General features: G+C 43.7%; 1 protein-coding gene across 1 annotated transcript in view; it reads right to left on the bottom strand.

The window, feature by feature from the left end:
* The window catches only part of INPP5A (inositol polyphosphate-5-phosphatase A), a 204,020-nt gene that overhangs the window by 34,334 nt on the left and 145,878 nt on the right, over positions 1–23,808 (bottom strand). Inside the window, exon 11 of the mRNA XM_088060061.1 lies at positions 23,174–23,258. Coding sequence (XP_087916187.1) covers positions 23,174–23,258 — 85 coding nt within the window. The remainder of the gene's footprint in view (positions 1–23,173; positions 23,259–23,808) is intronic.

Below are 23,808 nucleotides of genomic sequence, written 5' to 3'. Positions count from 1 at the left end.
GAGAGCCATTCCCAACGTCGCTCCCTCCACGGGTGATTGAAATTCAGAGCACAGATCAGATAATCGGGTCAAGCCCAAAAAAAGAGGCTTTGGGCTCATGTGTCACAAATCAGTCTGGTCCCTTCAAACAGCACACCAGATTAGAACAAGCACCCGAACAAACCAGAGCGGAAAACCCGCAGCTCTCTAAGGCTGGTTTCTAAAGCCCTAACAAATCGCTCCATCTTTCACTCATTTAAACTTTCCAAATGAGGGTCAATACGGTCCCCGAGCATCCAAATGCTAATGCGCTTAAGTGCGCTTAAGCAGCTTTCCAGAGTGAATGGGCCAAAGAAGGGCTCGAAAAGACACGGCAGAGTTACTGTCACTGTCAAAAAGTCATTGTAGCCACCCCCAGAGTGGTTGCAATTCAACAAATTCATGATTTCTGTCTCTTAAAGGCATCTGCTTGAGAACATTTTTTTCCCTGAGCTGCTTTATCTCACAACGTCAGGCAGGCTCCAAAAGAAAAACCCTGCGATCGACTCTTGAGAACCAATACAGAAAAAGGACCCACATACCTTATTGCTTTCAAATTTCACACACACAAAAAGTTACCTTATTCACAGACAAAAGTGATTGGGCAAAGGTTCATTTCTTATACAAGCTGGAGGCACTCCTTTTTTTCCTCCTCCTTTCAATTTCTGCACAGTCGTAGTCACCCAAGCAGAAAACTTTCGGGACCATGTGCCTTTTTAGGCAAGTCTGCTTATGAAGGGATTTTTTGTTGCTAGCAAAGAAAATCAAAATGCTATGAAAACTCACTGTTCCTTGCTGGGTATTCCCCCAAAGGTATATTTTACAAGGGCAGAAGAGAGGAAACCAGATATCAAAACTCTACAGAATTTTTTTTTTTAAATACATTTTTTTTTCATTTGGAAATAAGATTTGTTTATAAAGCTTGCGGGAGAGCTGTTTTAACAGCTTAGAGAGAGCCCAGTAGCCAGCCTTTCCCTAGCAAACACAGCCACATCTCACTCCTGTTTTCCCATACTCTACACAGGTAGATGCTTTGTAGCACTTTTGAAATAACCCTTTGCCATAATTTATGTGTACTGAATTGTAAAACATAGTAACAACTTTCCAACCGTCTTGGAATGTATTAACAGTCCTGTTACACAAAGCTAGGAGGAAATGTTTTTTATGTTTACAAGAGACAAATCTGGAACTTCTAAACTCAGCAATTCTCAGAATTACACTCTTGATTTTCAGCATAAACACACCTTCAAAATACATCTGCTCCCCCATATACACCACAAATCCAAGTGTTTAAGACTGCTTTTCTGCATACTTACAGTAAATAGGGATACAGGCATTAAAACAATTGCTATATACATAAAACACACGACAGTCTATAATATTCACTTTTTATTGTGTTTACATGGGAACACTGTGAGCAGCTGTGGACTGCACTGCTGCTTCTTGCTTGGCTGAAAACGGCAGCTGATTTTTCATTGATTCCACACTCCTGCTTTCTGAACATCCTTTATGACTCCACCTCCTGATGTGAGAGCTATTACATGATTGTAGGTCCCTCAATAATTTTTGGGAACCCCCCCCCAAAACGTGGTATTTAAGCACCTACAGACTCATCCTGTCCTTTTGCATCTGTCCACTGCTGCTAAAGATGTCTATTATTATTCTCTATTATTTGGATACTCTTCTTAGGACTTATTATTACTTTGAATTCTTCTTAAAAAACTGGAGAGAAAATAGCATATATACATTGCTCCTTTACAATTAAAAGAGTTCAGCAATAGCTGCCACTGGAATTTGCAGCAAGCTGCACAGATTGTGACACAGATGTACTCATGGCTGTGAGTGTTAGGAAAGAAGTGCAGAGGCTGAAGACTCCTACAGGAGCCAAGTGAAATAAGGTCTTGAGCACATGAGCAACCAAATTAACTAAATTTAAGATATTTATTTTTTTTCCAGTTACATACTCTGTGTATTCTGGAAGGACAGAAAAGAAATACATACATATATCATCTAATTATGAAAGTGACATACTTCTGAAATGCTGCTCTAGACCCAAAATAAATCTGACACTTATTAAATCAGGATAATCATTTTTTAAAATTATTATTATTATCTGAATGCAAACTGTATTAGAAATAATCAGCAAGGTAAAAAATTTGTTACTTTGGGAATAACAGGAACATCTGTCTTGTTTGGGCTCCTCCTTACCTCTGAGGAGATGACACCATTTCCTGGATATTGGGAATACAACAGCAAATTCCCCAAGTCACATGACATCAGAAAAACAAAATGTGCAAGTGAGAAAAACAAAGTTACATGTAACTTTCTGAGTCAATGAGAGTTGTGCATTTAGCTACAGGACAGGTAACACAGTGCTTTTTAAACTCTACCTTGCCACTGAAATGGAGGCTTACTATAGCAAATTTTTCACAGCCACAGAGGGTTTTGGCTTCACAGCTGGTACAAAAACCAAGGGCATCCCAGGGCTCAGTCTTCAGGGTACAACAACCAAACCCTATCTGAGAGGACATACACTTCTGTTGAAAAAATAGACTTTAGACCATATATTACCTTGTGTTCACTCTAACTGTGTGTAAATAGCAATAATATCCCAGAACAGCTACTACACTTCCCAGCAGCAGTAATTGAACTCAGCAGTGACAGAAGTGTTAGCTGAATAAAGAACAAACACAAATAAGTATTAATGAGAATCCACTTAAACACCAATAAAATTACTTTCTCGTTGGATGTTCCCAGAGGAGCGAGCTGGTATCCAGGGGAGGCAGTGGTGGAGGAGCAGCAGAGTGAGAGCCCTGCCCTGCTGGTGCTTCCTCTGAGGGCACATCACCACCACTGCCATCACCCTGCTGCCTCCACCGTGTCAGGACTGGTTCAACCTCAGGGGCAGCTTAAAGCAGCACCAATCCCACCCCTCTGAGAGCCTGGTCCAGGAGCTGCCCAGGACCTGTGGGAGAGCTCCAGTCCCCTCCACGCAGCCCCTTACTGAACTGTGGCACAGGGATATTCTGGGACATTTTAAAATACTTTTATGTTTGACGTCTCTGACCAAAGAATCTTAGCACCAAAACACCACCCTCATGCTCCCATTGTGCCAGAGATCTCCTGCCTCCCTAAAACAGATGATCCCTGCTGGAAACAACTCATCTTCCTTTGGTCTCAATTTCACAGCACCACTAGGTTAATTGTAAGATGCATTTTCTTGTCCAAAAACAGGTAATTCATGACAAGGTTACCACGGTGTGTCACCAGGCAATGCCAAACCGTTCCTGTTTGCTTTTCAGGCACTGTGCTGAGTGAGCTGAGGGTCCAGGTCAGCGCGGCTGCTGTCCGGCAGCACAGCACACCCGCCCGCGCTCAGGGTCACTGCCCTGCTCTGGCACTGCCCAAAGCACCAGCCAGCTCTTACAGAGTCACCCCTGGCAGCACTGGCTGAGGCTCCTGTGCGTGTTTGCTCAGGAGGCAGCGGGCCAGGCTCACCACAGCACGCTGCTGCAGACCCCAGCCCCCCCAGTGCAGGGACGGGCACTGGAGTGGCCGGCTCACAGCTGGAACAGCTGGACCAGTGCCAGCGTGGCTGGCTCAGTGCCACGTGCCAGTGCCACAGTCTGTCCTCCAGGTCTGGAGGGAGCCCTGGGGTCCCTGACTGTGGCCTCTGGCCTCAGCAGCTTTGCTCTGTGCCAACAGCTGGTGGCAATGATGGCTCTATTTCTAATTCTCTTCTTCAGAAAAGAATCTGAATTATTTCCAAAAGGCCTCTGCCTCTCAGATTCCCCAAGATTACAGATCAGCCTAGAAGTTCTGTTCTATATTCCCCTGCATACCAATTACCTTCTTATTTTGTCTCTCTGGTCAGGTTGCACATTTTTTTGTATTCTCTTGTTTCATTTTCCTGACTATGATTTCAAGCCTGAGTTCAGCAAAGCATCTACACAGTGATTCACAAACAATTTACCTGGAGCTGTCTGGCACCTGTGTGAATTGGGACATGGAATTGTGCAGGATCTCTGTGGACAAAGGTAATGGCCTTCCCTGCTCCCTTTTTAAGACCTCCGTTGAAATTCACTTGTTTACATCAGATATCAATAATATGCATTCAGGACTTTGATCAGATCCAGATAAATCCACAGCACTACAAGATCTAGAACTTGGAAGCAATCTGTCAGAAAATTCCCTTCCCTCCTCCTGTCCATCCTTCTAAATAATTTTGTATTACTACTTAATGTCAGAACAGTCCTGAGGGAATATTCAAAGAGAAATATTTGCTTTTTCACAATTACAGAAACTGGGATAGTCCAACTGCTCCTAAGGAAATTCTCTGCAAAAATGCAATATATGTCTTGTCCCACAAGGTGTGATGCTCTTCAAATCTACTGAGATGTTCGTTTACTTATCTCCCATCACCTTCTCTGCTCTGCCCACGCACTAATGCCAGCTTGAGAAATTCCTTGCTGGAAACCTTCAGAGAACTTAAACTCTTCCACTACAGCTGACTAGGCAGAGGACTGGGTGTGTTGTTTCTGTTCAGCGAAGACTTTGATGAAGCATGTAGAATCTGTGATGTAAATCTCTTTCTGTACAGAAACATAAAATCCCCTGCTGTCTTGAATTCAGGAGGAATGGAATAAGAGGCAGCTTCTCTCCTTATAGCTGAGCTTGCTTTTATCTAACTTTTAGACTAAGAACCTGTATTTCTTTTCATTTTAAAAACAAACCAGCCTGTGAACCCCATCTGCTCCCGTGTGCCTCGCAGTTGCCTTTGTTGTGAGTGGTAACATTTGCCTGTGTTCACACTGATGGTGTTTCTGCTGCCTCCACACTTCATGGTTCCTTACAGCCGTAAGAAATGAAACATGGCAGCAGTAACACCAAGTAGCAAAAACTGAAGCCAACACCTAAGAAAATGATTTGGTGCTTCTTGACTTGCTTGCAGCACTGGGGTCTGCAGCCAGTGAAGCTGGAGCCTGCCAGCTCCGTTCTCCTCAAGCCTTGCAGGGAGCACACGTCCTGCCAGAGCACGGCACGGGCATGGCCAGCCCCACTGCTGCTGCCGAGTGCTCCACGCTCCACCCGACCTCAGAAACACTTCCAACCAGCACTGCCAAACAGAGTCAATTCAGGAGTTCACCCTTTAAAATAATGGGGAGTTTTTTATGAGATCAGTGGTGTGACACAGCTCAAGTTCAAGGCTTAACCTTCAGAGAGTGTGATCCTTTGGCTCCCACATAGCAGACTCTCAGCAGCAGGTATAACTGGGAGCTGACTTTTAAAACATGTACTGTTGGGCAATTCTGAAATCAAATTATGTACCTAAAATCCAGATGTCCTGAGGAAGGCACTGAACACTTTTTATCAGAAACTTAGAAATAATAAAGAAATAAAAAACATTTTTCTTCTTCCTATTATGCAGAACAGCAAAAAAATCCTTAGCCCTTAACAAAGATGGCATTTGAGATGTGGGACAGGTAAGTGACTTGCATGAGGCTCATGTGGGCTGCTAGCAGCTCAGGCTTGGCTAAGCCTGAGCACAATGGTGGGATGCATGGGTGCCCTCCCAGATGGACACACACCCTCCAGGACAGACGTGTGCCCTCAGGGATGGACATGTGCCCCCCAAGAATGGGTGAACGCCCACCGGCTCATACAATGGTCATGAGCATGTGCAGCAAAGTGGACGAGATGCCCATGTTCTTCCACTGTTTTCTATCTAAGAGAAAAAAAACATTCCAAGTAAACTTTACTTATTAAGGAAACAAATGTGACAAGAAAATAATTTTCAGGTCACTGCACATTGTTTACAGACCTGAACAAGCTGGGATTAATTATTCCGAAATAATGTTGATAACTGAAACATGCTGCATGGTGTTATGCTGAGACTAAAACTTTGCTGACCAGGTGATGCAGCATGTGAACCATTTCTTTACTGTATTTTTCCCCTGTTGTTTTGTTTGTCCAGCCTCTTTGACTCACCTCCTTTTTATCCTGCCATATCTCATTCATTTCTCATTGACATACTCAGTCTGGTTTACTCACTTTTGAAATGGAATATGAATCCCGCAGCCTGTAAGTTCAAATAATCCTTTCTAGCTAGTAATGTTCAAACAGTGTGAGAGCCATGAGGTGGGATTGCTGAGCTGTCCCTCTCCCACCCTGCCAGGTACCTGGGCTGATCCCACACCAGCGGGCTGATGCCTCTTCAACAAGACTCAGGCCATCGTGGAGTTCACCCATTTCCAGGAGCCCATATTCACACATTAAAATAAATATTTTTGGATGTAATGAATGAAGGAAATCTTTGTAAAATACTATGCAAGGTGGGTACCCAAAGTTTGCTATATTCTCCTTGATGAAGGCTAAGATGGATCAGCGTGAGTACACACCCAACGAGACTGGCACCACAAAAAAACAGCTGTGAGGTAAAACAGTGTGGAGAGAGGAAACAGGGGGCCATGTTCTGTGTACTGCCTCTATTCACCAGCCTGGTAGTGCAGCTCTGAGCTCCCTCTGCTGTGGTTAGTGATGGTGTGGAGCAAAGTGCTGTGCAGTACAGCAATGCTCAGGACGTGGTCTCCACTGACAGCTTCAAGGCTCGGGAGCAACAAGGGGCACAGCTGATCAGGGAGAGAACCACTTGCAGGAGCAGCAACCTCACAGCAGCAGCTGGGGGATCCAAAGAGATTTAACCCTGCAATGAATGCTGATCCCTGGCTCACTCGACCCCACCAGTGAGGGCACCACTGAGAGAGGACACCAAGCTCTGCACGAAATGAAGCAACTAGGGTCCTCCTGCTGGTGACAACCAAAGAGCCCCCAGAGGGGATGGGACCTGACTGAGCCACATAACCAGAAAGTGTATTCTACAGAGTTTCTGAAACAGAGATGAAATTCTTTTTGTTAAGCAAACCAAGATTCAAATATGTGAGACACATGAGTACAGAAGTGTTAATGCAGCTTCATTTTAGAGCTCGCAGCTGGGGCTGGCTTGTGAAGTGCTATTCTTTCCACTGTATCTTTAAGTGCTGTTAAATTCATTTGTCACTTGATGGAAAGCCAACAGGCTACAAATCTCCCAAGCCCCTCTCGCTCTGAATAGTGACAGGAGGATTCTGTTCCGCCATCAGGAAGCGTTTGTGCGCAGCTCTGTCCGCAGTCATACACGCTGCTTTAACTCATCTGCCTCCCCATTCTCCCCAGCCTGGGAGGACAAATTGCTCACTGTGGCTCCCTTTCAGAGGCAGCACAGCGCGCAAAGAATCATGACTGAGCAGAAACACAAGGAACAGGCACATAAAAATTCATCACTTTGGCCTCCTGACCTCTTGCCACTGGATTTGGCAAACCCCATCTCAAAAAGTAGCACCGAGGGAGAGCTAAGCAGAGCGGCTGGGTGAAATTACTGACAAAAAATATCCTGGACACAGGAAAACCCCACCAGATGCTTCATTGTCTTTGCAGAGAAGTGGTGCTGAAAAAGAGGGTGATCTACCACATGGCATATTGGGTGGAATAAGTAGTGCCATTGTTTCAGGGCAGCTCTGTCACTTTACTGACCGCAATACAAAGAGGTGTAAAGCAAGATTTAATCCTGACTTTTTAGTCAGCAGATTAAAACCAATCATGCCAGATGTCCACAAGACTGTTTAACATACAGAAAGCTTTTTCATACTCTACAAAACAGTAGAAGTTGTAATAACTTCTTTATTTCCTCTAGAGAGGCCTTTTTCACTCACTTTTAGTCAGAAAAAAGGGAGATGTTGTAACAGATTTTAAGATGTGCTATTAATTTTTACTCTAGCCTTTGTTCTTTTCCATTCTGAGACAAAGTAAACTCTTTAACCCTTCCGAAATTAGACAGGTATGCCAAAGAAAACTGCTGGTATAAGAAAGTGATTTTATAAAGAATTTATACCCATTAAGACCAGCAATGGATGCTATCAGCAGTGTTTAAGTTCTTCAAGTAATACTTGAAATGGTGAAAGACACAGAAACTGGTGGCCAGTGTGTTGAGAAAGCAACAGATTATCCTTTCCCCCTCAAAACTGTTATTGTGCTGGTGGGGCTTCCTGCCCAGATGTTTCCTCACAGCTGGAGGTGCACACCTGGGCTGAGGATGTGTGTGCTCTGCTGCCTACCTGGACAGGAGGACACCGAGGTGGCACCGTGGGGCTGGGGCTGCCAGGACCCTCGGGGGAGCCCTGGCTCCACAGGAACCTCTCAGGACCCTGGCCTGGCACTCAGGTCCCTCTGTGCCACCAGACAGGCGCTGGCAGGGGATGTCACCTCCACAGCCACTCCTGCAGTGGGACCTGACCCTGACCAGAGTCACTGCAAGCTAAAGTACGAGAAAAATACTCACTGAATGGTCTTCTTTAAACTCACCTACACAACTGTTACACACTTTGCAGTGTTGCTGCTTCCTTCTATTTATGAACAAATTAACATCCAAAAGTACTGTCAGAAAGGATATAAATTCAAAAATATCCAAAGCATATTTAGTATTTTTTCCTGCTATATAAGCAAAATGGAAAGAAGTCTGCATATTAGTGTTCCCCTGCTGTATTTCCACAGCCAAAAATGCTGCTAATTCAGCAAAACTCAGAATGTACATTTAGTTTGTCATATTAAATTACAAATAATTTATCCATTTAGGAAAAAATAATTAACTTCTCTTTAGAAAAAAAATATAGAAAAAATAAATTTCCTTAGAATTCCAGTACAGGGCTGATTTGTATCACATACATCATTTAGTAATTCAGAAGCCATATGACAGCAAGATAACACCTTGCTAGGCATCCCTTATCTATCAGTTGCCTTGGAAAAAATATAACTTATATATTTCATTTGTTTTCCCATCACGTGCTTTAACAAAATCCTCATTACAAGCTTCTAAAACAAAAGGAACCGTCTTAGTGAATCCCTGACCTAAACCAGCAGTATTAAACTATTTTCTTCACTTCATACCTGCTAGAGACCGAAGTGGAGAGTTAAAATCAGAAACCAAACAAACCAGCTAAACTGCTTTAGTTGTACTGCTGCTGAGCTAGGGACAGGCTCAGCTCTTTCCAGGCTGTTTAGTCCTTCCAGAGGAGCATCCCTAGGACACCTGCAAGCTCTTCCTGCTGTGTTCCTGCAGGTGGGGAAGAGGCTCAGCTGTGTGTGACTGCGGCTGCTCTGCCCTCCTGGCACCACCTCATGAAGCACTCTGCACTTTTCCAAAGCAGGCTGCCACTTCTGGAACTCATGTCAGACAAACGAGTAAGTGGGTTTTGGCTGACTGTGGTTTGCAGCATTATAAACCACAGCCACATGCACAAGGATAGTACCCTGCACCCTTACTGGAAGATGTGTTTCATTAGGTTAATTAACATGCAGTATTTGTCTTTCTATCATCATCATCATCATCATCATCATCATCATCATCATCATCATCATCATCATCATCATCATCATCATCATCTTTACTGTACTCCTTGCAGGTCTTGTATCATACAAGCTCATGCTTCTGTGGTTCTGCACTGACAGTTCTGGACAGGCAGGAACCTGCAGAGCTGCTTCTCGCTCCCCCAGTGCAGTCTGATGGCTCCAAGTGTAACACACTGGCTTTACATCTTCTGGCCTCTCACTGTCACACTGAAGGGACATGGGCAGGCGTGAAGATGATGGCATTTTCTTTGTAACAGTCCAACTAGAGACTCTCAAGCTACCTAACAGGAATAAGTCAACCAAGTGTAAATCTGACTAAGAGATTTCTGCCTGTTAAACACTTACTTCATTACTACTTACTCCACCCCAGAATTTGCACTGTTTTAAAATTATAATTCTACTCTCTACTTCTGAATTTCTTCAGGCAAGTCTTGTGGGTGGCCCTCAAGATACATTTTACCAATTTTTCATGCCCATCCCTCAAAATGTGACCCTGCTCCTGTGCTTTTATCTCTCTGACAACTTCACACAGGAAAACATGCAGCCCCTCTGATAGCATGAAATCGGAAACAATAGCCTCTGGAAACAAAGGGGAGGAGGGAAGCAGAGTACAGTCCGGGTCCTGGCTGATTTTAGGCACAAACAGATGTTCATAGGACCCAATACCCTGAGCAAGCTGAAAGGAAAAGCTTGTAAAAGAAATGGACCTTAAAAACAATGTATTGAAGAGCTTTAAAATAAAGGCAAAGGGAAAGCAATATGGCTTTCACTGATAAATCTCAGCTAAGAAAACTAAAGTGGCACCATGAATTTCAATGATGCATTTTTCTTTCTCAATGAACTCTACAGCTCATTTTGAAATCTACAAATTGCTTAAATCTCAACTCAGTTTACAAGTCTCCCATAGCCATTAAAAGGTTACAATACAGGCATTTCTATTTCTTGTAACTAATCACCAGAGCTGGAAACACCCAGCGAAGCCCTGAAATATAGGCTAATGCCATTATTTTAAAAGCTGCTTACAGCTCAACAAAGAGGAATATGCTGAAAGAATCTTGATTGGAAAAAATCTTAGACTAGCTGTTGGAACAAATTATGTTCAATCTCCTGTTCTTTTCATGTGCACTATTTCAGACTCAAAAAGCCCCATGGAAAGAATCCCTGAAGCGCTGTCCTGAATTGGACTTGGGTTCTGTTTCACAAAAGCCAAAATGCAGCATTTACAAATGAAACAAAGTGTGGAATCATTCCTCTGACTGAAGTTTCTGCTTTTGTGATTAAAACTCTCTTCCTCCCTCTTGAAGAGCCTGCCATCCAAAAGGCCCTGTGCCATGCTCCAATGCACAAAATACATGTATTCATTACAGGAGAAAAAACCCTGAAAAATTTGGCACAAAGGCGGGTGCATAGCTTAAGTCCTGTTTAGGGCAGCCCTCACTTGAACTCCGCTCATTTGCATAGATTTTACCTATTGATTGTCTCTATCAGGGATACAGTGGATGGCAAAAAGGAATGTTCCATCAGCTGCTCTGCTTGAGGTCAGGTGCAGATTTAACTCGATAGCTTATTAGCATCAATGAGACTCACACAGTAAAGAAATGAAGAAGTAGAATCTTTTTCCACCAGCATCAAACTCAGTAGGAATTATTTTAATGCCAAACAAGGCTGAGACTGAAGGTATCTAAGTCTGTTCAGGAAGCTGTAAGAAATTACAGGTTGGAACTCCATCCAGAAGTCACTGAGCATTTGTCTAGTCTAATCATACATATCAGATCCTATGTAGAACGATTTCATCCCCATCTGAAGCAAATGCCACCTCTTTGATTAAGACAAACCTTCAGAAAGGCAGGACCTCTTGGTAACACACAGGACACCAATTCCTCTGGCAGCCACTCCAGGAAAACAGAACCATTTATTGATCACTCTTGTGGCTAATTTCCCACGTAAGATTTTTCATTTTAAATTGTCTGTTAGCAGCTTCTAAACATCACTTAGACACAAAAGGAAGGAGGACACTGGTGAACACAGCAAAGTATGAAACTGCAGCCTTCTGACTGCAAACTCCTGGGAAACTCTCTGACCTGTTGGCAAGGGTTGTCTGAGTTAGCTGAACCTCTAGAAAGCCTCGGATCAGGAAAGCTGGCCCTACAAGCTCTGAAAACAACTCCTCCTTGGCACTCAGACCTGGCCCAGTGTCTGGGTAAGAGGATAGAGGGCTCTGTTCTCCTCTCACACCAAACAGACTTTGCAATGCATGGACTGGAGGTGTGCAGTGGATTTCAACACAGGCTCAGCAGCCACATTTAAAGGCAGATACACAATTACAATAAATTTACCTACAGATGCCTGAATGATTCTGCCATGGCATTGCTGCATGAGCTGAGGTTCAGCTGACTGCCTTTGGTGTCTCCCACCACTCTGTCACTGACCCCTCGGTGCTCCTGCACGTGCAACACAGCCAAACACAGAGTTAAACACTGAGGTTTTCAGCAAAATCATCTTCCCATAGGATCACCTGATTTCACTTCACCATCTTCATCCAAGTTGTTAATCTCAGGACAAACTGCCTTGTTCAAGCATGTTTTGTGACTGCATTTTCTCTCTCAATTTTCTTCTCATTACCAACTCTTACTAGGTTGCCTGAAATGAATGTCAAGCTAATGAGCCTTCAGCTATTGAGAACTTTGCTCAGTGTTTCCCTTCTTTCTTCCCCCTTAACTACAGGAACAAATTTATTCTTCTTCTGAAATTCTGTAATGTCCCAGGTACATCAATTTGCTCTAAACCAACTTTCAAGGCTTTTGGCAATTACAACTGGCCACTCCTACTCTTTAAATTCCTTCTCTTGACTGATCTGTCAAGACTGATTGGTGGCTCAAAGCTTTCCTTCATCTTTAAATTATACACAAATATGTCACGTTTAAGAGATTTCCAGTACATTCAGGGAAAAGCTTAATGATTTTTCTACTTCCAAATGTGGACAGAGCTCTTGAACCTTTTATGGCTACAAGACTGACATCCTTGTAAAATTCAGCACATTAAAACTGCAAAAATAAAGGACAGAAATGGAAAGTAAGTCTTGTTGGCTCTTTCCATGACATTTACAAGTGGGGTAATACTGTGAAGCGCTACCCTTCATAAGCCTTCCACACCTAAGGGAAAGAGCATTTATATCTGTCTGAATTTTTGGACTGTCTTCAGATATTTCACAGTGAGACAACCAAAAGAGACTATGGTTTTGAGTGGCATTGAAATAATGCTTTTTCTGCATGAGTGCTAATAATGTAGTTGCAGTGCTGAATTATCTACAGCAATCTGATTTCAGCAACTTGGTTTCAGCTGAATGCAGTGTAACTGTAGTATTGTCATTAAGATTGCAGAACACAAACATAACCTGAATTGAGTTGGACTTTAGTGTGGCTCCTGGATTTCCCTCTCCGTGTCATTTTGCAAAGTGTGTTTGCACTAACATAACATTAATGTTATACAAAACATAACATGTTTTACCCCACAAAAGACATACTTTAACTTCTGAGAACTATACTTAGTGTGCAGGAAATTAAACTGCCCATATTAAAGGATTTTAAAATTACCACTACAAACCCACTATGAATTAGTACACAGATCTGATCAGTTAAAAATCCATAATTCACCAGCTTCAGTGCAAGTTCCATCTAGATCTAGAGGAATTATCAAAGGTGGGAACAATGTTAATGCTAACTGTCTATACATAGCCTTCTGTATCTTCCCAGTGCACACGTCTGAAAGAAATCCATGCAAGTTATTGGAAAAAAATCAGGTGAAACAGCCACCTGTACAGGAATCATTGGCAGAAACTGGTTTTTATTTCAGTGGTCACAGGTTTCACCAGAAATTCTGACAGCACAGGGCCAACGTCAGCTGTTTGCCAAGCACATACAATATGCAGCATCAGGCAGCAGTTTGAGCCTCCTGCACAGCCTAACAACAGAAGAATTGCATCCTTCATTTTGTCTAGCCCTGCTTTTATTGTTTGTCATTGTTTCTTAGAGTTATTCTGCTGTCAATATTTGAAGAACAGAATCCTGTCTGGGTATTGATTTCCTAAAGACTTTGAATCACTGCCTTCATAATGCATATATTTTAAGGCAAGTGCACGCAAAAGGTGGAGGTGAAGTTGCTTATTGAATTAAATCAATACAAGACACCATACTGGCAATTATCATCTAGTATTCATTTTATATAATGTAAAATACCCAGCAGACAGAAGAAAAACAAATTTCTATCCCACTTTGGCAATCCTAATTTAAATCTCTTGTACACTCTGGACCTTTGGCTTGCTTAAGTTCAGCTGTTGTCACTCAAGCATTTAGCACACACTTGACTCTACTCCGAAGCTGGGGTAGCACAGTGCCACCTCCTGTGACACTCTGGGGGTAGCACAGTGCCACCTCCTGTGACACTCCCACGGTTCCCAGGGAAGGGAAGAGGCTGACAGCAGCACAGCTCAGGTCTGGAGATGCTTCTCCAAGAGCAGCTCAGGGGCTGCACTGCACAGAGTCCACGACTAAAAAAGCCCCAAATGACATGGAGAGGGAAATCCAGGAGCCACACTAAAGTCCAACTCAATTCAGGTTATGTTTGTGTTCTGCAAGCTTAATAACAGTACTACAGTGACACTGCATTCAGCTGAAAACAAGCAAAAAATTACATCTGGTTTAATTTTCAGGGAACCATTAGGTTCGTATGAATAAAAATAATCTAGAAGTAGCATTTTAGAAGCACAATGTGATGTCCATAAGGTGTTCCACCAGTAAATGCATTTCTTTCCTGTCTCTAAGGGATCTGAGTGCCACGCAGAAGGCTTGCCAGAACACCGTGAGCACCAGAGCTGGATGCAACTAGCAGCAGTGCACCGTGAGCCATCCCACACTGCCTGAGGCTGGAGAGCAAACCAGCAGCCTTTGGTTTGCTGGTTTTTGTCAGAGAGCTGTCTCCTGTGCTCAGAGCTGGGCAGGAGATGATGGGAATCATCTGCAGCTACTGGACAGCCCCCCCTGCACTGAACCACATGGCAGACTCAGTCCGTGTTCCTGCTGTGCTCCTGCCTGGCCAGGGCTGGCCAGATGTGCTTCTCTAGGAGCTCAGGAAGATGTTTCCCCCCCGGGAAGCCGATTTGCTCCTTTTTAATGACAGGAAAGCAGCAGAGGCTGAGCATATCGCTCTGTGATACTGGGTCAGCGTGCTGCCTCTCCCCACTGCCTGGCTCGGGATGGGGAGCACCCCCAGAGCTGGGCCAGGAGGGGGAACCCCCCCAGGGCATTGTCTGCACCCCAAGTGAACCCTGGCCCACTCCACAGCCTTTCCCCACCTTGCAGGAACAATTTCCAAGGAGCACAGGGGAGCTGACCCGTCAAACACTTTTTATAGGGGCCCCAGAAGTGCTGTCACAGAGGCTGAACTCAGAATCTGCTCCTACCAGGGGGCTGTTTCATAGATACCATTTCTTTTCCTACCTCTATCAGAAAGTGCTATTTAATTGTTAGTGTTTACCTGTCCTGAAAGGACTAATTACATGAAAGTGTGGAAAGTCAGCTACAAAGAAAACAACAAAAATCAGCAGAAGCCAGAGGAAATATGACTTCACAGAAAGGTCCATGTGGTGATACACCTCGTTCTTCCAGAGGAAGATGCCATGAAGAAATATGATAATTTTAAAGGATTTTATTGGCATACTCTTCACTCATTAAAAAAAAAAAAAAAAATTAAAATAAAATCTATTCCATGATGGTAGAGAATAACATCAGACTGTATAGGTCAAAAATTGACTGACATCACTCTGGACAGGCATTATTGAGACACACAAAGAAGCTTTGTGCCTTTAAGCTTATGGTACATTGCAACGCAGTAAATGAAAAGCCACTATTATGAGGGGATGTTTATGTCAGTATCTGAAACAAATCTTCTTTTTACTAGGATAATACTGTCTTAAATTGTTAACTGTTGATCAGATAAACAACATGTGATAAAGATCCTATAATCTCTTTTCATACAATTGGTTTTAACCCCTTAACAACATTACATATTAAAATATTACACATGAATGATCCTTGTGAAAGCTTGAAAGAGCTGTAAATTACATCCTAACACACATCTTGTGTAAGCAGTAATGCGAGATTAGATTTTAATAAGGATGATAAAATTTTCACAGGAGGTAATGTCTCAGTCACTGCTACAACTTGCATCCTGCCCCCTTCCCACTCTTCTGGCCTCTGTGTGAGAAGAATCAAGTTTGATCTCCTTGGCAAGGCTGCAGATTTCTCACAGTGTGGGACATGGAGAAGCTCTGTTGCCATGTGGTACCAGGCAAAAGTGACCCATTGCTGCATGACTACATAAAGGGCCAGGAAGCTTTATCTTTCTTTCCTTGAAGAAGAAGCAACCTAAATGTTACAGCAAGTATTATACCTGATTTGACATTCCTAGATTGCCACTTTGCATATATTGCTTTGAAATGACAAATTCTCATCTCAAATTAGGACTGGGAAAAAATGACACATTATGGGAAATCCTATTCTGACAAAGCTAAAATTGCTGTCTGAATTATCAATACTGATAAAGGCAGATTTGCAGACACATCATGTAGATTAGAAAGTCAAAGTTTTCTTTAATAATGCATGTGATAGAATACAGTGAACAGCTGCATCCAATACAGACTTTTTTGAAATTACCACTGTGTGAGTCCTCCTCAGATGGGCTGAGGAACAGAAGCTGCTGTCCTGTTTCTCACCTCTCTGCTTCAGAACTGTGAGAGCAAGAACCACCAAAGAGAGGAAAGTAACAAGGTGTAAGTGCTTATTCCATGGTGCTAGGCAGTTCAGGGTGTGTCTCCTGAACTTTCTTAAAATTAATACTAATTAACAGTGAAAGCAGGACCAGGTCCATTTGCCTGAGTTAGTGCAGAGAGGGATGGAGAAGCTGGAAGAAAGAGAAATAAACAGAAAATCTGTCTGCCAAAGAGTAATGCATGTACGTGTGCATATGCCTGCACTGCAAGGTGCAATCCAACAACGTTCTGAACACCTTTATCCTGACAGATAAAGGTCTTTTCACGGCAGAGACGCCACCAAGAACCGCTGGCAGTGGCCCAGGGAGGGGCGAGCAGGGCTGCCCCGAGCCAGGACAGGCACAAGCCCTGCCGGGGTTTGCCCAGCCAGGCCCGGCCTTAGCTTGGCACCAGCCGTCGGCGAGGCCGTTTAACCACGCGCACAAAGCCCTGGAAAGCGCCGGGTGCCCCGCAGACAGCCCTGGCAGCAGCGCCCGGTACCGTGCCCCGATGAGCGCCCACCTGCCGGGAGCTCCGGGCACGCTCAGCCCCGCGGTGGACACAGGATGCCCCATGGTGGCCACAGGATGCCCCGTGGTGGCCACAGGGTGCCTGGCGGTGGCCACAGGATGCCCCGTGGTGGCCACAGGATGCCCCGTGGTGGCCACAGGGTGCCTGGCGGTGGCCACAGGATGCCCCGTGGTGGCCACAGGATGCCTCGTGGTGGCCACAGGGTGCCTGGCGGTGGCCACAGGATGCCCCGTGGTGGCCACAGGATGCCTCGTGGTGGCCACAGGGTGCCTGGCGGTGGCCACAGGATGCCCCGTAGTGGACACAGGATGCCCCATGGTGGACACAGGGTGCCTGGCGGTGGCTGCAGCAGGATGCCCCGTGGTGGACACAGGATGCCCCGTGGTGGACACAGGATGCCCCGTGGTGGCCACAGGGTGCCTGGCGGTGGCCGTCCCTGCGCTGGCAGCAGGTGATGGATGGCAGGTGCGAGGCCCGGGGACGGCGCTGATGGCACCGCTGGCACTGCCAGCTGAGGGCACAGCTGCTGCCAGCACACACTGCGGGGCACAGCTCACAGACCGGGATTCATTAGCTTAATTACGCCCAGCCCTATTAGAAAGCACGAGGTAATTGTATTTAATTTGTGTACGTTTTAATTACGGACGGGGCAGTGCCAAGCTTGATGAACGCGTCATCTTTTCCGTTCTGCTTTGTCACCGCGTTTGTATTAATTTGCATCCGAGGCTGCAGGAGCTGCTCGGCCCCGCTGCCAAGAGGCCCCGTTTTTACGGTGTCATCCCTTCCTGCAGCCACAAATTAAAAGCAGTTTATGACCACATGCTCCGAGACCCTCTGGGGCCCCAGAGGAGGCAGCCAGAGAACAACCCATTCACTCATCTCTCCCCTTATCTATGATGGAAGTAGAAACAATTGCATCGTTTAATTTACTATTGCAACGGGGATATGGCTCATTGGCCCCTCGTTGTTTTGAAGATGGATTTAATTAACCTCCTATGAATCTTGCCAATACGTGTGGCAGCGTCAGTCTGGAATGCGAGATGTCAAAAAATCAGCTGCAGGGTAATGAGCATTTCTCAAGCTTGCTCTGCTGAGAGGACTCAGGGCTGCAGAGCTTGGCCCCAGCAGGAAGCTGAGGAGCAGATTGAGTTAATACACTGCTGTCTGGCCTCTGGGAATCCCAGCTCGGGTTTGCCTTAGACTGCTAAGAAGAGGCGTAATTGAATAATTCCTAATAGCCACATGTATCTTTAATGCAGAGGCCATTTGCAATCACTGAAAAATAAATAATTGCAATTAACTACACTGTTAAGTAAATATATCCAGTCCCTCAGGGAAGCAATCTGCATGCTTTTGTAAGTCTGGCTACAATATAAAACTCATCACAATGTCTGTGAGAGTAATTTATAATGAACGTTTAGCAGGTGCCTCAGATGTGTAGCTGCCATTTACCTCCATTAATAAAGCTCTCCTTATTAGGACCTGAAATTGTATGCATTTTAATTTAAAAAATATTTATTACATTTTCATTTTACAAAGGATGCTGTTTCCAGCACTTCCTAGAAACATTTGAGCTTGTAAAGAATGTTAAAATCTTTATGAGAGAAGGGTATTTACAGTGAACTGTTTGAGATTATAAAACCAATCCAGGATTTTACATGCTTTCTTAAGTGGAATGAAAACATGATCTGAAACTTGTAAGCTATTGATTTATTCCATGATGTGCTGGTTTATCTCAGAAATAAAGCAATGTGTTTTTTCTCTTACAAGGATGGTTTAGTATCACTTTACTGCAGGGGGAAGGGAACCCTGTCACAGTTTTAAACTACCAGCCACCGTGGAGCAGGAGCTGCTGGAGCTCAGCACTTGGCCATGAATGAAACGGCTGCCCCTGATATCCCAAATGGATTCGTGGGCACCTGCACGTTATCACTGCCCAGGAAAGGTAACAGACTGGTTTGGTTTGGAATAGGGAGGCACAACTGAGTACACTCACAACTACATACACTTGCTTTTTATGCCATGTCAGTATTTTTAATGCAATGGAACTTTACTGGTTTCTCAAAGCAAAATTGGTCAGAATTTAAATAAAAAAATAATTATTGCTGTGTTTGCAATAACAAGAATGTGCAATTCTTTCATGGCCCTTTCCTGATGCATTCAAAGCATCTTCTGTAAATTTTACTTAGATAAAAAAATATACACACACAAATATTTGCACCTGACAAGACAGCCAGGTGGTTGGTGGTGTCTCCTGAATGCAGGAGGACAGCAAGAGCCTCATCCTGACAGGTGACCTGTTTTTGTCCAGGGAAGCACATCTGTACCGAGGAGGAGATAATTAAGTCTCCACATCCATCCATCACCTGACTACCTCACTTGAATCAGCTTTTCAAATCGGTGATAATTGTCTAATTAACTATTAATCTTTTTCATGACAATTACTAATGGATCATTTGTTGGCTGGAGTTTGCAAAGATCCTCGTTAGTGTCCAATACATGGGATGTACCAAGTTCAACTTAAAATATTTCTTCAGATTTAAGTAAGATCTAAATCAGTTATTCAGATGTGAAAAGCTGTTCATCAGCTTTTACTTTGAACAAGAGATGTTTGCTCAGAAGAGAGGGAGTGATGTCTCAGAGGAAGAGGTCCCCATTCTGCAGGCACACACTGGCAGTGCCAGCAGTGCTGCTCCGAGCTCTGCTGGCACAAACACGCTGGATAAAGGGACACTGCACCCCGCTGGCTTGCTCAGATTGGAAAACCACGACAGCCAAGACAGTGTGAGCAATGGAAATGATCTGATTCACTGCAGCATCAGCAGGCTGCTAAAAAGTTGTGCCAGAATGAAGCTGTTCCTATTTCATCAGAGAATATAAAATCACATGGTCAGAGGTGGCAGAGAGGCACAGTGCAAGTGAATGATGGAGCCAGACATGTAAATTCTTATGAGAAGTGACTAACTTTTAAAAACATTTAATCAGCAATTCCAGTCCTGGTTTATCAAAGGGCTGCTTGGCAGAAGTCTAGAAAGGAAATATTCTGGCTGACTGTAACCCACAGAGCAGACAGGGTGGGTGGACAAGGTTAATTCTGAGTTTTAAAATGAGGACATTACTTCTTTTTGTGCAGGCAGAGCTTGTCAGCTTTTTGTAGGCCAAAATGTCTGGAATCCTGGAACACCACTTCTGTTGTTACCTTTATAAATTTTCACATACAACACACTTAATCCCTCTCCAGCTCACCAAGCTACCACCAACCCTAACAAAATGTGCTTTAGTGAGGAAAAAATAAAACCTGGTTTTTCCTGGATACAAAGCAAGGTTATGGTTTACCTTGAGCAAATGGATTTGGTGATTAATGTGACTTTCTCCTAAATCCTGACAAACTGAACTCATTACTGAGCTGCTGTTCTTGGGATTGAGAAGCACACAATATTTTTTTATTTTTTTCTTGGAAGTACAAGGTACTTTTCTAAGAGACTCCTGAATCAGCAGCCTCAGAAAGAGTGTTTTATTCTCAAACAGTCGAAATAAGCCCAGTTTCTTAAGCCTGTTTATACTTTCCTAAATGAATGTACTGGACGAGGAAGACTTTAGAGTTTCAATGAAGAGTTTTAAATATTAAAATAAAGTATTTCTCAGAGATTAATGCAGATTGTTACTATGTCCAGCTGACTGAAAAAAATACTCTTACTTGGTCTAAACCCACCTAGAACACTTGAATGGTGACTGAAACAGATTTACTGGTGCTACCTCAGCAACAGCACCTGGCATTGCCCATGCACCAGTAACAACCTCCCCTGGATGACTCCAACAACAGGAAAGCAGATTTTCTCAGCAAGGAGATCAATGTGACTTTAAATGAAAGCTCCCATAAGTGTTTAATAAATTACATATTAATGATTTATAGTCTATTAATTATGAATTAATACGCACAACTATTTTTTGCATCTGATTTAGGACAGTGCACATCAGGATCTGAACTCCACATTCTGAATAGCTCTCAGATTCTCCCTTTAAATGGCTTAACTGGGAAATTATTTACAAACACACTTTACTCTTTATGCTTGATGTAAGCACAGTCTCCATTTACATAACACAAGCATTGCTTGTAGCATCTCAGTGTTTAAGTGTTCAGCAGCTGTGGTCTCAAGAGGGAATTCAAAAGGTCAGTAAGAAAAACAGATAAATTTAGTAACATACACAAAGATGACAGGTCAATGGATTAACCCTTACAATTCCCAGTATGAACTCCACTGCTGAGCAGTCCCAAGAGCAGTTATTACCCATTTGCACAGGCACACGTTTAAATACCAGAAGACACCGGGCCAGCCTTTGGCTTGGGAGGTTCCCAGCTGGGCACTGGCTCAGCCTGGGGCTGACACTGAGCATTTGGGACAGAAGCACCTCTGCCTGCTCTTGTTCCTCTTGTTCTGCCACTGCCAGCTGTACATGGCCATGTCCCAGCACTTGGCCAGCTCCAGAACAGCACATTTGAGTCACACCCCTTACAAGCTACTTTGTGGAGTGATCTGAGCCTGGATCTTAAATCAAACCACCAAGTCCTATCTAGTACAATTCCCTCTGGAGGTGACCTACAGCTCTGTCCTTCCAAATGATACTTTAGGAACCGACCTATCACCCAGGAGCCAGCCCTTACTGGCAGTGCTGTACACTGAGTATTAACTCAGGATGTCCTGGTGCCTCAAGGCAGTCCGAGACACATCCAAAAACTGTTTCTTACAGCTTTAGGGTCTGCTGACATACAGATTTATAAACTGCACTAGGTACAGAACACTGCAAAACAAACTTACCGTGACTCTAGCTGTCCATGGATAAACTGTAAGTGGGAGTTTCTGAATCAACTTCAATTATGCTTAATTAACACTGCAGAGTGGCTGGGTGAAATTCTGATTACTGGGCTATGCTACTTCTCAAAAAAAAAAAAACCCAAAGAAAATCTGTATTATTCTAGTGCTTTGTACACTCACACAGGCTTGCATCTTAGGTAGAAAGAACAAAAAAATTAATTTGATTCGTCTTCCAATTACACATTTTGTGCTCACATGAAGCAACATTTACTGGCAGAGGTAAAGCAGTCCCAAGATGCAGAGCACTGTGTCAGGCTCAAAACCCTACCTCCTCTGCAGCTCACTCAGTTTCCATCACTTGGGGTTAGTGACACTGTTTTGTTTGATGGGGATTTCGAAGCTCACAGACATAAATGTAAACATCTTGATCTGTTGGTACTAAAGCAAACATCCTCAACAGTTTCAGTCCTGCAGACTGCTGGCAGTATGTAAGCCAGGAAAAACTTGCAGCACCCTCCATCAGTACAGAGTGCAGGAGGTAACTCTGCTGCAGTGAGACTGACAGGGGTTCTCAGACAGCAAAATCCTCAATAATACCATCACACCACTAGTGAAGAAAAAAAGGTGTAATAGTTGCTTCAAGTGATCACTACCAAGTGAGCATTGAGGTAACTACAGCAGTCACAGGGTAGCAGAGCTGGATTTAACCCTGAACATATGCAGTATGAAGATTCATATTCTGAATTAGTGACTTGACTTCCATTTCAGCTATGCTTTAAGCTTGTTGGCTAAATGACTGCACAACAGAAAGGATTCCAAGAAGAAGTTATTAGCTCCATATGCAAGGTTGTAACATCAAACTCCTGTTTTTCAACAGATGGACTACTCATCTCGTAGGGAAGGAGAAGAGCACTGCACCTGAATGGGGGAAGCCAGCCTTTGGCACACAGGACACTTCCCACAGTTTGATTTACAAAATAAAACTTTTGGCTCAAGACATACATCTCTACCCTCAAGGCACCAAAAAGACATTGAAGTACCTCAGAGAATTAAAGTGGGAAAACCGTAAGATTAGCCTGGTTTTCAATCTGGGTATTGTTTCTGACACCACCTTACCTGGAGCTTCAGCATTCAACTCAAGGTTATCTCAACTCATAATGAAAAAGGTTTAGTACATTCCTTTGGCTTTATACAAATCTCCCAGTCACCCTTCCACATCAGGATGCTGCTGGCACTGGTACTGATCACTGCCTGTACTTTTAAAGTGTGGAGTTCTGTCACAGACATTTAGGAAATGCCTCGTTTTTCCTCAGAGTAGGAAGGTAATGCAGCACTTCCTCTGTTTGCAGGAAATTATTCTGATTCACTGTGAGCTATAAGGAGATGGCAGAAGTCACAACCACACAATGTTAGTTACTTGTTTGATGTTCCTGTTAGAAGTAGTCTTGGCCAAGTCAATATTAACATTACTTTGTTAAGTCACTTTTAGGTTTTCTACAGGGAAAAAAAAAAAGAGAAATCAAATCTGGTAGGATCTACAACAGAAGAAAAAGAGAAGTCCTACCTCTACTACTGCTTTGGCATCCAGTCTAAAGTTGAAATCTCCAAAGACAAAATATGAAACTTTCTCAAACCGCTGATCTATAATTCTGGAAAAAAAAAATGAAAACAAAGCTGTCATTTGGCTTTACATACATGCAAGAACGTACAAAGACACACATTATCCTTAAGCATGGTCTCAGAAATAATTATTGGAACCGCCAAAACTACCAGTTGATACTGGACCAATATACCAACCACATTTTCCAGTTGATTTTCTTTGCTTAGGCAATTAATCTCCTGTACAATAGTGCATCTGATTTCCCATGCCTGGCTGACAGAGCAAGCTGGGGGAAACTGTATTTGCAGCAGTTCACACAAATCTTACAGAGGTATCATTTGGGGACCACAGAAACCTGGAGAGTATCATGGAGGTCCTTCACACCTTGGAAAGTTTAAGGGCTTTAGGCTGGGCAGGTAAGAATTAGGAATGCTGAATTAGTGGTGAGTTCAGGGTGTATATAAGCAATGTTACCAGTGTTTTTGGGTACTTTGTGAACCACATGATTAGTGACACGGTAGCACTAGACATCAGCCATCCCAGCTGACAGACTGAGCACCCCTGAGGTTCCCACACTGGCCACAGTTCTCTCAAGACAG

Source organism: Pseudopodoces humilis, chromosome 9, assembly GCF_049639895.1.
Source record: "Pseudopodoces humilis isolate 2021_Gansu_Grassland_sample_001 chromosome 9, ASM4963989v1, whole genome shotgun sequence".
Lineage (NCBI taxonomy): Eukaryota > Metazoa > Chordata > Aves > Passeriformes > Paridae > Pseudopodoces > Pseudopodoces humilis.
Note: the sequence above shows the minus strand (reverse complement) of the source record. Positions and strands in the feature narration are given on the sequence as shown.